Source organism: Argentina silus (genome assembly GCF_951799395.1).
Source record: "Argentina silus genome assembly, chromosome: 6".
NCBI classification, from domain to species: Eukaryota; Metazoa; Chordata; class Actinopteri; order Argentiniformes; family Argentinidae; genus Argentina; species Argentina silus.
Window position 1 is genome coordinate 6,372,908 of NC_139660.1, and position 12,825 is coordinate 6,385,732.

At 45.5% G+C, this 12,825-nt stretch overlaps 1 protein-coding gene across 1 annotated transcript in view; it reads right to left on the minus strand.

Moving 5' to 3' along the window:
- Positions 1-12,825, minus strand: part of arhgef18b (rho/rac guanine nucleotide exchange factor (GEF) 18b) — a 34,970-nt gene that overhangs the window by 17,134 nt on the left and 5,011 nt on the right. The window contains exons 8-15 of the mRNA XM_083671705.1: positions 5,648-5,715; positions 5,481-5,526; positions 3,098-3,308; positions 2,154-2,260; positions 1,114-1,254; positions 587-837; positions 356-481; positions 27-144 (exon numbers count right to left, since the gene is read on the minus strand). Coding sequence (XP_083527831.1) covers positions 27-144; positions 356-481; positions 587-837; positions 1,114-1,254; positions 2,154-2,260; positions 3,098-3,308; positions 5,481-5,526; positions 5,648-5,715 — 1,068 coding nt within the window. The remainder of the gene's footprint in view (positions 1-26; positions 145-355; positions 482-586; positions 838-1,113; positions 1,255-2,153; positions 2,261-3,097; positions 3,309-5,480; positions 5,527-5,647; positions 5,716-12,825) is intronic.

The window sequence follows — 12,825 nt, forward strand, 5'->3', positions numbered from 1 at the left end:
TGTGTGTGTGTGTGTGTGTTCCATACCTTCTGTGTTCTGTACAATGCGCTCCACCAGTGCTGGGTACTTGGTGATGCGTTGTGTCACCAGTAGAATACACTCCGTCACTCCTAGTCTTCGCACGATAGACAAGTTGTTGATTTTCTGGAAGAAAAAGGGCAGCGATGTTAAAAAGATTTAAAAAAATCCCACTAACATTAAGTGTTCATATGCCAGAAAAGTGTGTTTGTTTAACCAGTGATTGCATATCAAAATATTTCAGAACAGAACAATCTAGATTTTGGGACATTGCTGACTTCTTCAAAAGCACAGTGGCAGTAGTGCAAACTAGCCCAAGATGTCCTCCTCCATTTACCCGTATGAGGTGCTGGAACTTCTTGTGGTTCTGGAGCTGTTCTTTGTAGTAGCTGACAGCCTCAGTGTGGTGGCTGCAGAAGTCACCATAACTCTCCTTCATCCTCTCTCCAATCTCACCTGAAAACTGGAGAGAGAGAGACAACCATGAGACCTATTCAGCTGTGTGTGTGTGTGTGTGTGTGTGTGTGTGTGTATATAATTTTGTGTCCCTGTGTGTAGTTGTTCCTACCTGTGTGATTAACAGGTCAGCCAGCCTCTGTATGGAGTAGTTCCTGTCGGTGCCGGGCTGCATGGAGTCTCGACGTCGTTCTTTCAGGCGGGACAGGAAGTTGGTGTGCAGTTCTAGAAGGTTCTCCAGACGAGGGAACAGACACTCCAGCCTTCGCTCGTCCATCTGTAGGTTCTCCTTCAGCTCCCTGACGTAAACACGTAGCATGATCTTCAGGGTCCGCACGTGGTGCATCTCTGTCTGCATCAGCTCTGAGGAGATCAACCAGGAGGACAGGGTCAGGGACAGTCTGGTTGGCTAGCCTCAACTTGGCCTTTCACAGATTAGCTGATCAATATGGTCTGAACTTATAATAACTAGAGACCAATAGATCATCGTGAGACAAAGATGACTGAATAAAGTTCTCATAATTCCAATACAAACGACGAGAAGGCATAAACAGATCCATATAAGAAAGATCTCACACTTGAAGAACAAAGAAAGACTAGCAGGTGAAGCAAAGCTGGTATATATGACAGTCACCCTACCGTAGATGACATCTTGTCTCTTGACCATCTCCTTGGTGTGTTCCTTGACAAACTGCTGGTCCACAGCCTGACTCCATGACTCCACCTCCAGGTCCTGAGCATCTGACTCCAGATCAGCTCGCACCGCAGAGTAGTACGCATCTGTGGAGAGGGTGTGTGCGTGGGTAGGGGAGGGGTAGGAGACGGTAGGGGAGGGGTAGGAGACGGTAGGGGAGGGGTAGGAGACGGGAGGGGAGGGGCAGGTAAGAGGAGGGGAGGGGAGGGGAGTGGCAGGGAAGGGGAGGGGAGGGGTAGGAGAAGGGGAGGGGAAGGGAGGGGAGGGGAAGGGAGGGGAGGGGAGGGGTAGGAGAAGGGGAGGGGAAGGGAGGGGAGGGAAGGGAGGGGAGGGGAGGGGAGTGGCAGGGAAGGGGAGGGGTAGGAGAAGGGAGGGGAGGGGGGAAGGGAAGAACACAGCACAGATATTATCCACTGGCAAAGCTAAGCTCAGTACAGATTCAATGTGTATGTGAGGCTCTAACCAGGGTTGTGATCAACAGAACGCAGAAAAGGGAAACATTATACCAGTTCGATAATCGGTCCGTTTCAATTATGTAAAAAAGCAATTTGAGAAAAAAGTAAAATAAAATAATTATTCAATTTCCATGAATAACAAAAGGTAAAATTCATCACATTAAAAATCACAAAATCTCACATTGCTACAGCTAACACTCCCACATATCAAACTGCTCTTCCATAACCAGGGCGCACGACAGTAACACATTGGTTAAAGCTAGATGAGCAGACAGACACCCAGGCTGGCTCTCCCTCTCCCACACACTCCAGCTTAATGAGGCTGGCTATGGTTACGGCTCACTCCTCAACACATCTCATTTGACTCTCCACCTCCCACACATCTCAACACATTTCAGCCACATTTATTCACACCTGCTTCCTATGTGTACCCATACATTTATATGGTAAAGCACTGCAATCATTGTGTCAAAACGAACAGTATCAACATTATCACTATCATTAGGGAAACAACACAACTGCACACCTACCCTCTACGATGATGGACTCAGTGGTGGAAGGGGCCAGGGACACGTTGTCTTCGTTGAAGCGTTTGAACTTGAGGGCGTCCGTCTCGTCCATCTCCCCTGGGATGGATCTGAAAGAGGAACGCCACATGTCCAGAGTGGCATGCATGATGTTGAGGGACCCTAACCCTAGCCCTGGCACAGACATACAAAGACCCTAACCCTATCACTAACCCTGGCACACAAGACGCTGAGGGACCCTCACCTTCACCCTAACACCGGGGACGCAGAGAGAGGAACAGAAACAGCTATCTTCCTGCTCAATGCCCTAGAGGTTTTCAGCATACGCACTAAGCATAAATGCTAAATGAGAGACAATGCTGCTGAGATTGGCAAAGAGATCCTAGCCCTAACCCTAACCCTAGCCCTAGCCCTAGCACAGCAGAGAGAGAGAGACACACACAGCTAGCATGCTGAGAGACTAACACAGGAGGTAGAGACAAAGCCACACACCTCCCTCTCTCTGCCTGCCTACCAGCCTCACTGTAAGATGCTCTATCAATGGCAGCACTGGCTCTATAAAGGACTGTCTCGACTCAATTCAAGGAGCAGGTAAATGTACTTGACAGTCTGCAGTGGCCAGTCATCTATAAATAACACATCAGAAATGTGCATCAAATAAACTAGGCCCAGTATTTCTGCGGGAAGACAAGAATCTATAAATACCCTAGATTTACATGAGCAAGGAAATCGGAGACATATACTACAAGGTAAGCTGATTTGCTTCAGGTGATGGAAAAAAAGAGAAAAAAAAAACACACTGAAAGTCATTCAAATATTGAAAGACACCTTGTCAACAAAGCATGTCCACTGCGGCTCCTGTCCAGTAATCATAGGATGCAGTGGAACATAATTTATTAGCAGGTTATCAGCCAGTGGTACGGTATGTGTCCTACTGAAACACTCACCCGGAGCTGCTGTTGTGGCTGAGGTTGTGGCTGTGGAAGGCGTTGGCTACGGTACTGAAGGTGTGGTGGTGGTGGTGATGGTGGTGGTGGTGATGGTCGCTGGCTCTCCACGGGGTGAGGGTCATGCCTGGGATGCGGGGTGAGCCGGAGGGGCCATCCGGGGCCGGGCTGCTGCTTGACTGGTCCCGATCCCTGTCGCGGTCTCTCAGGGCTGGGGAGAGATGAGAGGAGGGTGAGGAGAAGGAGGAAGGGTCCTGGTTCGAGCCCCCGCGGTTCCAGTAGCGACGTAGCCAGGAGTGCGTCGGGGAGCTCAGGAAGCGGCAGGTGAACAGGTCTCGCTGCATCAGCATCCTGACACTCAGACGACCAGATACCGCCCAAGAGGAGGGGGGTCTGACACCCCTCTGCTGGCCCTTGCCTCGGCTAGATGTTATCTCCATCCTGGCTGTCTCAGAGTAGGGAATGGACCTGAGATGATGCTCGCTGGAGTCAAACAGATAAAAACTAAGGGGCTGGCGCTCCATGGCAGGCTTTATATGCCTCTTTATCTGGAACATTCTAGAATTCACGCATGCCCCTTCCCTACTCTGGGCCTCTCCCCCTGTGTGTCTCTCTCCTTCTCCTGCCCTCCCTTAGTCCCTTGCCACTCATCCCTTCCCCTCTCTCTGCATTGCCTAGCCTCTCCTGCTGTTCTAAGGGAGGGCTTCTGCCTGAAGCAGTAGAAGATAATAAGCAGTAGAGATTGACCAATGGGGGGGGGGGGGGGGGGGGGAAGCACACAGGTGTCTATCTGTCTGTTAGAGGAGGCCTGCTGTTCTCCAGAGACAAACACAGCAGCTTAACTGGGGCTTTAGCCCATGTTGAATGACGTGAGATGGCTCTGGGCTAAAATGTAATACGATTATATAACCAATTAAACTAATAAACTTGTGTTGACTAAATCAAATCAAACGCTTTTTTTTCTTTTTAAATATTTCTGCTTTATTGGGATAGACAGGAGCTCAGTTGGTAGAGCATGGCATTAACAACGCTAAGGTTGTGGGTTTGATTTCCGCTGGGACCATACAGTATATACTGGGAAATGTATGCACTCACCGCAATGTAACTTTGCATATATTATTATTAGTATATTAAGGATGGGTGAGAGAGAGGAGGGATGACATGCAAGATATGTCGAGGGTCGGAATCGAACCAGGAACCTTGCTATGCCACTAAGCACCCCAAATCAAACGCTTTTTATATACACACACATTTAATACACAGATGCAACACAACGCGCTTTACAGAAATTATGAGAATTATGAAGATAAGTGAGTCAGCCACTGAGAAATAAAAACAAAATACAAAAAAGGAGGATAATACAAGTATTACAGCCATAGCTGTTAAAACAGTTAAAACAAAGATCAAGTGAGGAGTGCACTGTAGACGGCTGTAGAGACCAATGCAAGTCAGTCATATTACTCTTCAGTGGGTCATTCTAAAAACAGGCAACCAATGTAGAGACTTTGAAAAGCGGTGTAATATGCGCTGTCCATCGGGTCTTGGTCGGGACTCTCGCTGCCGTGTTTTGTATGGTTTGCAGCTGAAACAATGGCTTTTTTGGGCAGACCAGGCAGGAGAGCGTTACAACAATCAAGCCTGCTAGTAATAAGAGCATGCATTAGTCTCTGAATATCAGGCCGAGAGAGGAACGACCGCACCGTGGACCTTTTTCAGACTAGGCCTACAGTATAGTATATACTGTACTGTCAACAATAACATGGAGCTTTGGCACGTGGCACAGAGAGTTCTAGAAGTTTCCAGGAGTAATGGTCTCAAAGCCAGGTTCCCCTAGAGGACCGAGCAGTAGGAGATCCAGCCATCTAATTATCACCTCCTGGGGCCTGCTGGTTACCAATCTCTCTCCACACAGGAGGCAAGGCTTAACAAGCAATGGCAGCCCTGAGGCTTGAATAGGGCCAGTATGGATACAGTACCTGCACCTATTCATCGATGTTACCTTTATTCTACCTGGTCAGTTGATTGGGTAAAAAGGTTAAAATAAGATCTCAGTGTGAGCAAGCCCAGTCTCACCTGTCCACCCTCACCTGTCCTCTATGCTCATCGTAACCCAACAACACCACTAATCCCGCCACAGCTGACCTCAGTAAACAACAGAGCTTTGGAGATCATTAATTTGACCGTCAGGGACCAGTAAAATCATCACACACGCCTCCTCCTTTCCATTTCCTCCTCTATCTATTCCTTCCTCCTTTCCTTCACCCCCTACTTCTGTTCTGTGGTAGTGCGTGTTTTTGTGTGTGGTGGTTTTTGTGTGTGGTAGTTTTTGTGTGTGGTGGTTTTTGTGTGCGGTAGTACGTGTGTGGGTGTCATTTTTCCTCACCTAGGTTAGGAGACGCTGTTCCGGAGGTCCTATGCACAGAATCCTTCTGACAGGAGAAAGAGAAGCAAGCATTCACAACCACGAGAAGAGAACTGAACAATCAAGACACTGCACCAGTCTAACTGGTCTCCATATGATGTGTTTCGGGAGCTGCGTGTTGACCCGACCTTGTTCTTGCTGCTGGTGCACTCGGCCAGTAGAGTCCTGCAGCTCTTGTGAACGTTCACGGCACAGTCTGGAACACAGAGAGGTGCAGGGCATTTATTAGGTCTACCAGGACTCTCAGTCTGTTAGAGTTCATTTCAGACCAAAACACCCTGTGGACACCCAACTAGTCCACTGGGGCATCAATGAAATGACTACAAACAAAGACTCTTTCTAATGGCAAAAACAATAACAATAACAATATCATCCCAATGCAAATGTACATATCCAACCCAGCCTATATGGGGAGGCAAAAACAAGCCTGATGATCAGCCGAGAAGGATCAAAGCTAGCCAAGAGGAAAATAACAACAGCGTGAGTCTGAAGGCGAAGTGATTAGATGAGGTAGCAGAAAACAACCTGGGCTGATGCAGCCATTAGTGAGACACAGTCGTTTACATCCAGAACCTGGTCAATACTACTGTACCCCCTGTGCATTAGGTAGCAAGTGTGTGTGTGTGTGTGTGTGTGTGTGTGTGTGTGTGTGTGTGTGTGTGTTTGGTGTGTGTGTGTGTGTGTGTGTGTGTGTGTGTGTGTGTGTGTGTGTGTGAGGAGAGGAGAGGGAGAGCTGATGTAGCCATTAGTCACACAATGTTTTAAGTTCACACCCTGCAGGCTCTCAACGCCCAGGACCTGGTCAATACTATTCACTTCCCCCTGTGCTTTAGGCAGCATGTGTGTCTGCTCACACGAGAGAGAGAGAGGAGAGGAGAGGAGAGGAGATGATAGGAGAGGAGAGGAGAGGAGAGGAGAGAGCTGATGTAGCCATTAGTTACACAATGTTTTTAGTTCACACCCTGCAGGCTCTCAACGCCCAGGACCAGCATGGTGTAAGGCACGAGAGTGTGAGAGTGAGTGTGTGTGAGTGTGAGTGTGAGTGTGGGTGTGAGTATGAGTGTGTGTGTGTGTGTGTGTGTGTGTGTATGCAGGCGACCGTGTCCTGCTGTAATAACCTTCACACTGCTGTCACCCCAGGCTCCTGGCCAGGCCTCGCAGAGGAACAGGAGGACAGGAGCATGGTTTTACCTTAGGTCATCGTTGTCTTCCAATCATCATATAGGCCTGCTTTTCCTAACTAACACAATATAGAAGTCTACCGTGATCAGGCTTATTGTAAAACAAATGATGTGAAGATGTGACAACAATGTCGGCTTAAAGTATGTCAATCAAATAACCTGTAAATCAATGTTAGTTTTGAAGAATCATTTTATGATAGGCCTGCAGTGTTTTGTATGGATTAAAAAGGAAAATAAATCGAGTTATTTTTATAATAATAGTTGAGTGTCTTGACGGTCATTGAGGGAAATAACATTATTTGGGGGTAATTACTTTTTTAAGGCGACTTATAACGCACCGGGTCAATTTGACCCAGAACATAAAGTGTGTACAGCATTATCGAACATACCTGTGGGGTACAACTACAGCGAACATACCTGTGGGGGGTCAACTACAGCGAACATACCTGTGGGGGGTCAACTACAGGGAACATACCTGTGGGTGGTTAACTACAGCGAACATACCTGTGGAGGGTTAACTACAGGGAACATACCTGTGGAGGGTCAACTACAGCAAACATACCTGTGGGGGGTCAACTACAGGGAACATACCTGTGGAGGGTTAACTACAGCACGCCTACCAGGCGTTTGCCATGTGCATTTTATACAGTACCAGTCAAAAGTTTGGACACACCTTCTCATTCAATGGTTTTTCTTTATTTTTTATTATTTTCTACATTGTAGATTAATATTGAAGACATCTATGAACTATGAAGGAACACATATGGAATTATGTAGCAAACAAAAAAGTGTTAAACTATATTTTAGATTCTTCAAAGTAGCCACCTTTTGCTTTGATGACAGCTTTGCACACTCTTAGCAAGTTTGTGTCCAAACTTTTGACTGGTACTGTACATCCAATAGACAACCCTCGACGACATCCATCACATGATAAAAGAACCTGACTAAGATCCTTAACCACATTGAGAAATAGGGGATAAATAAAGTCTAATCGCAAAACAATCAGCTGTTACATTGACAACATTTTACTTCCTCCGGGAGCACACGAGGACCTAAAGTCTCACCCTGCTATCCTCAGGAAAATGAATCGGGCTACTGTGAGCAACTGCTTAAATATCCATAACAACAAAACAGACTTCTTGCTTCCAGAAACAAATGATCTAAGCTACGGCACTGTGGTCACACACAAGCTAGTAACAGTAGCACTTTTCACCGTCTGACTCATCAAAGCTACCCCCTTGCTTTTGGCAGTTGGCTCGATACTCAGAAGCTGAGAAAGCATACCAGAGGCTGTAGGCCATAGAGACAGAACAGTATCTCTCTCTGTGTTGTCACGCCAACGCTATGGTGGGGCCAGAGTAAATAGTGAGCCAACACGTTGCCGTGTCACCACACATGCCACCCTGCACCTGTTAACCAGTACCTAGCCACCGCACTGCGTGAACACTACACAGGAAGCACACTGTAAACGTGGTGCAGGTGCACAGTGCAGAAGTGCACACTTCACTGGCTAGGCTTACTCAGTGAAGTCCCTGTGGGGAAACAAAGGGCCCTTCCCTTGAGACAAGAGCCATAACAACAAGGGAGGGATGGAGAATGGAGGGGAGGTGACATCGCCCTCCTCTAAAATCAGCCTGCGCTCTCTAAAGAATGTAAGGGCTGGTGTTATTTTTAAGGGAGACATATTGCATATTGCTGAAATCCCACACCCAGGAATTAAGATAGTGAAGGGCAGGGACTTCTAGTGAAAGCGTACCCACAGGTTACCTCATCCTACTGGAAGAGGATCTGCCTTACAAGTAGCCTAGGCCTAGGCCGAACAGCCTAGTCTACCACGTCTTTCACTTACTGTACCACTATATTTCAGGTCAGTGTGAACATAGAAGATAGCCTCTAGGACAGAGGATTCAGTGGCAGGTGTCCAAGGGACGTACCTGGCATCATTATGGGAATAGGGTTGGGTGTAAGGAGCCAAGCTCTCAGTTCTCACCTGATAACAGCCTTCACCCTCCTGTAACCAGTTAACACCTAAGCTACACATTTATCGGCAAGCCTAATCATTCACACACACGCACACACTTGCGTGCGTGTGTGCGCACGCACACACACACACACACACACACAGCTACCTTGCACAATCTAACTAAACCCATGCCCTTTCAAATGGAATAACTATTTCTTCAGCACAACTTATTTCTTACACACTTCATGCCTTGCTTGGCTATAGGCCTATATATACACGTGGGCTTTGACTTTCCTCTGATTATAATATGGTTACAAAGAAACAGAAATGGCTTTAACGCCAAGCACAGAAAGACTTCCATCAACCTCCTCAGCATCTACACATAGGCCTAATTCAATGAGACCTTCCACAACAAAAGCACCAACTGGGGGCAAACTCAGCTGCAGGTCAACCTACATCATTTAGGGAAACAAGTCTGTCCTGAGGACCCTGTCCTCCAGTGCACCTGCCCCAGCCCTGAGGGGGTAAACCAAGGCGAGGCTGGCAGTCAGTCAGGCGAGGAGAAGCACTGTTCTAACAGGGTGAGACTCAGAGCCACTGGAGTGAGCTGCTATGCACTGGCAGATCTGCCAAGCACAATTAGCACCATGTGACCCAGTGAGCTCCCAACACAGAGACTGGGAAAAACGACCACCTAGGCCTAGAGCCTACTACATACACCCTGTATGAGCAGTCAAAGAACAGGGAGCACTTGTCAAATACGTTACCAATCTTAACAAGTATGAGAGGAAAATGTCTTATTATGAAGAAATACATTTAGCTAACTTTGCCTTTAGCTTTCTACAAATGGGTGAAATGTTTATGGGTGAAATCTCTCTTTATAGGTGAAATGTTATGTCAAAAGAGAAGCTGAGCGAGCTTGGATGAGACTATTAGGAAAGAAAAAAAGAGATCAAGATTTGGGAACTAACCCACAGGCAAGCTTCACCTGTTAGACAGATCACTAGACAGAGTACAGTGAATGTGAACTCTCCATCATCCAGAAACAGTTCTCTTCTCTTAACCACGAATAAATACTGAATGTTTTTGTAATCTCTGTCAATCTTTGATTGAGCACAATTAAGTAGCAACCTATTTGCTTACTACTAGTAGTAGTACTAGTCAAGCGTTAGCTAAATAACTAGCTTGTTGTTGTTTTGTTTCTTTAAGCTAGCTAGCTTTTCAACATCATTACCGAATGAATCGATCAACCATGTAGCTACTGTGGCTAATGTTGGATAACTAGCTTAAGAAAACATGACAACAACAACAACAAGCTTGTTGGCTAGCTACAACACAAGTATGCTTCAAGAGACAATTCACCATATATTATTTGACTGTACTACGGCCTCGGTATCAACTACTGTAGTTACTAGTTAGCATACTGGCTAACTAGCTAAGCTAGCTAGCCTGCTAAATGTATCTCTTCAAACTCAAGTAAGACACCTGATCCGTCTTAGTCTGCTTACCGTTTCAGGAATACCAGTATTCTGTACCTGATCGAAATTAAATGGGTCTTGTCGATTAGCTAGATCAGTGCACACAAGTATTCCCACTTCTTTCGTTGTCCAGTTTGTGCCCTACACTCCTCAGGCATTGTGGGAACAATCACTGGCATACAAACGACGCATTCCACAGGCTGATTCTCCACTGATTCAGGGTTGAGTTCACAATTAAAGGGATACTCACTACTTTTCTCACGCCAATACAGTACGTGGGTCACAAATACTGTAGATTAACTTATTGTTATTTTAGGCATGGTATGTGGAAGATACGATTAGGAATACTGGGAATAGCTTTAGAAGAAATAGAAGATTTGTGTGTGTGTGTGTGTGTGTGTGTGTGTGTGTGTGTGTGTGTGTGTGTGTGTGTGTGTGTGTGTGTGTGTGTGTGTGTGTGTGTGTGTTGCATCTCTGTTGCTGGTTAATGTTAATCATAAGACATCACAGTCCTAAGTAGCCTGAATGTGTGGTGCTTTTTGAAATATGCCAGTGCGACTTGTTTAATAAGCAAACCAATCTAAACAGTCATCCATAATGTACCCCTGTCAGGCTTTGATATTTATGTCTGTTTTGAAGTGATTGTGGATTGTCTCCCTGTTTCAGTCTGTAAACACTTAAAGCCCTTCAAGTCTCAGGTAGTACAACTACTCAATAATCTTTGCCACATAGACTTGAGTTGAACATAAACTCTTTCTCTGGACTTTATGTTACAGAATAGCGTAGTAAAAGACTATACAATAATGAGCTATAGTGGAAATTATATTAATAGAAGTGACCAGATGAAGTGACTAGTTTCCACATTACAGAGTGGAAACAGTGCGCTATATGATATGGACAGTGAAACCTGAGTTCTCTATACACAGCATAAGAGAGAGAGAGAGAGAGAGAGAGAGAGAGAGAGAGGGAGAGAGAGAGAGAGAGAGAGAGAGAGAGAGAGAGAGAGAGTTTCCTTTGGGGTGTATACAGTCATACTGTCTCTTAAGGATTCCCCAGCACCAAATCTTTAGGCCAACAGGAAAAGGGTCTGTAGATTCCATTGACAGTAGTTGTGTGACAGAAACTTAAAGTGTACAGGCCGGTAATCACGACCCTCCACGTGTAACTGCATCATACAGCTTGAGACCAAACAGTTAATAATAATAATGCTTTTCGTTGCTGAAACAGTCATGTTATGCTGACTTCAGAGGGAGGGGACACATTATAGAAACCAGGGGAGGGATCCATTTTGAGTTAAACTACTCATCCAACCACTAAATAAAAACTAGTATACTGTATGACAATAACGCAGGAATCATCCCTTATTGACATGCTATATTCATTAAAACACATTTAGATCAAATCTAGTTTAAGCAGTTGAAAGAATACTGTAAATTAAAATAAAATGACCTTTCCATGTGAGTTCTGGGAATTGTTATTCCAGGGGGCTAGGCTTTAGGTTCGTGGAATGTCTTGCGATCTCAGATTATAGAATAATGAATTTTGTGACCACCCAAAGGTAAAGACCATGCATGTAGTGAGACAGTGGGACTTTGTGGCTGTGGGTGGTAAAATCTTCCATTGGATCTCATGCATGTTATTCAACAAATAGCTTTCCCCTCTGTTTGGTTTGATGCCAACATTACAGTCCTCCTGTTCAGTCTCCTATCATTTGTACAGGACTAGTCTATCCATATGTCAAGAAGGCTGTTTTGACATACAAGAAAATGTATTAGTTATTACAGAGTTACATGGTTATTACACCATGTAAACTAGAGCTTGCATAAGACGGTCAAATCATTTAACTCTTCCTGTTCTATTTTACATTGTTGATGGGGGGTGGGGGGGTTAGCCAATCATCTGTGTACTGCTCTCCACTTCGAGAGCAGTACACAGTTCACACCAAAGAGAGGGATATTTCGCAGTGTGAAATAAAGCTTATCAGCTGACGTCATGCTTCTCAGGAATGAAGAAAGAGTCCAGGCAGGTGGTGAAACATCCTGTCCAGCTTTTTCATAGGCAGGGTGTCTATTGTATTTGTTAGACACATTTCATAGCAGCCACCGACCTAACTGGCTTTCTATCTGTCTATCTGACCTTCTCTGCAAAGCTTGGAGGCCACAGGCAATGTGAGGGACGATTCCAATCAGATAATTAAATACAGTACCAAAGGCAGAATCTATTTTAAGTCTAGATTGCCTCAGACATGCCCAAGTTCAAAGTCTCAGTGGCGTTCAGTCATCATTGCACAAGCACACGCTTTTAATAGGAACTGAAAGATACGTCTCTAAGGTAGTCGTAAGCAGAGTGTAGGAGAGCTGTGGCAGGGGAGGAAGAACCAATGGGCACAAACAGTTCATTTTCATCCAATTTTGATGGGTGTTTGAAACAGCTGCAGACTAATGGAACATATAGGATAAACAGCGGGTCCTGTGTTGTATTGTGTTGTGTTGTATTGTGATTAAATCAACAATACTGTATTGTATGTATTGTAGATATTGGTTGTTTGTGCCCAGTGGGAAGGTTGTTGTTAATGGTTTTTCGGGGCGTGTGTAAAATGTGTGAGAGGATTACAGAGAAGTGTGAGTTAGGGTTAGGCTTAGGTGTGAGTGAGTATGTGTGGGTTAGGGTTAGAGTTGGGGTTG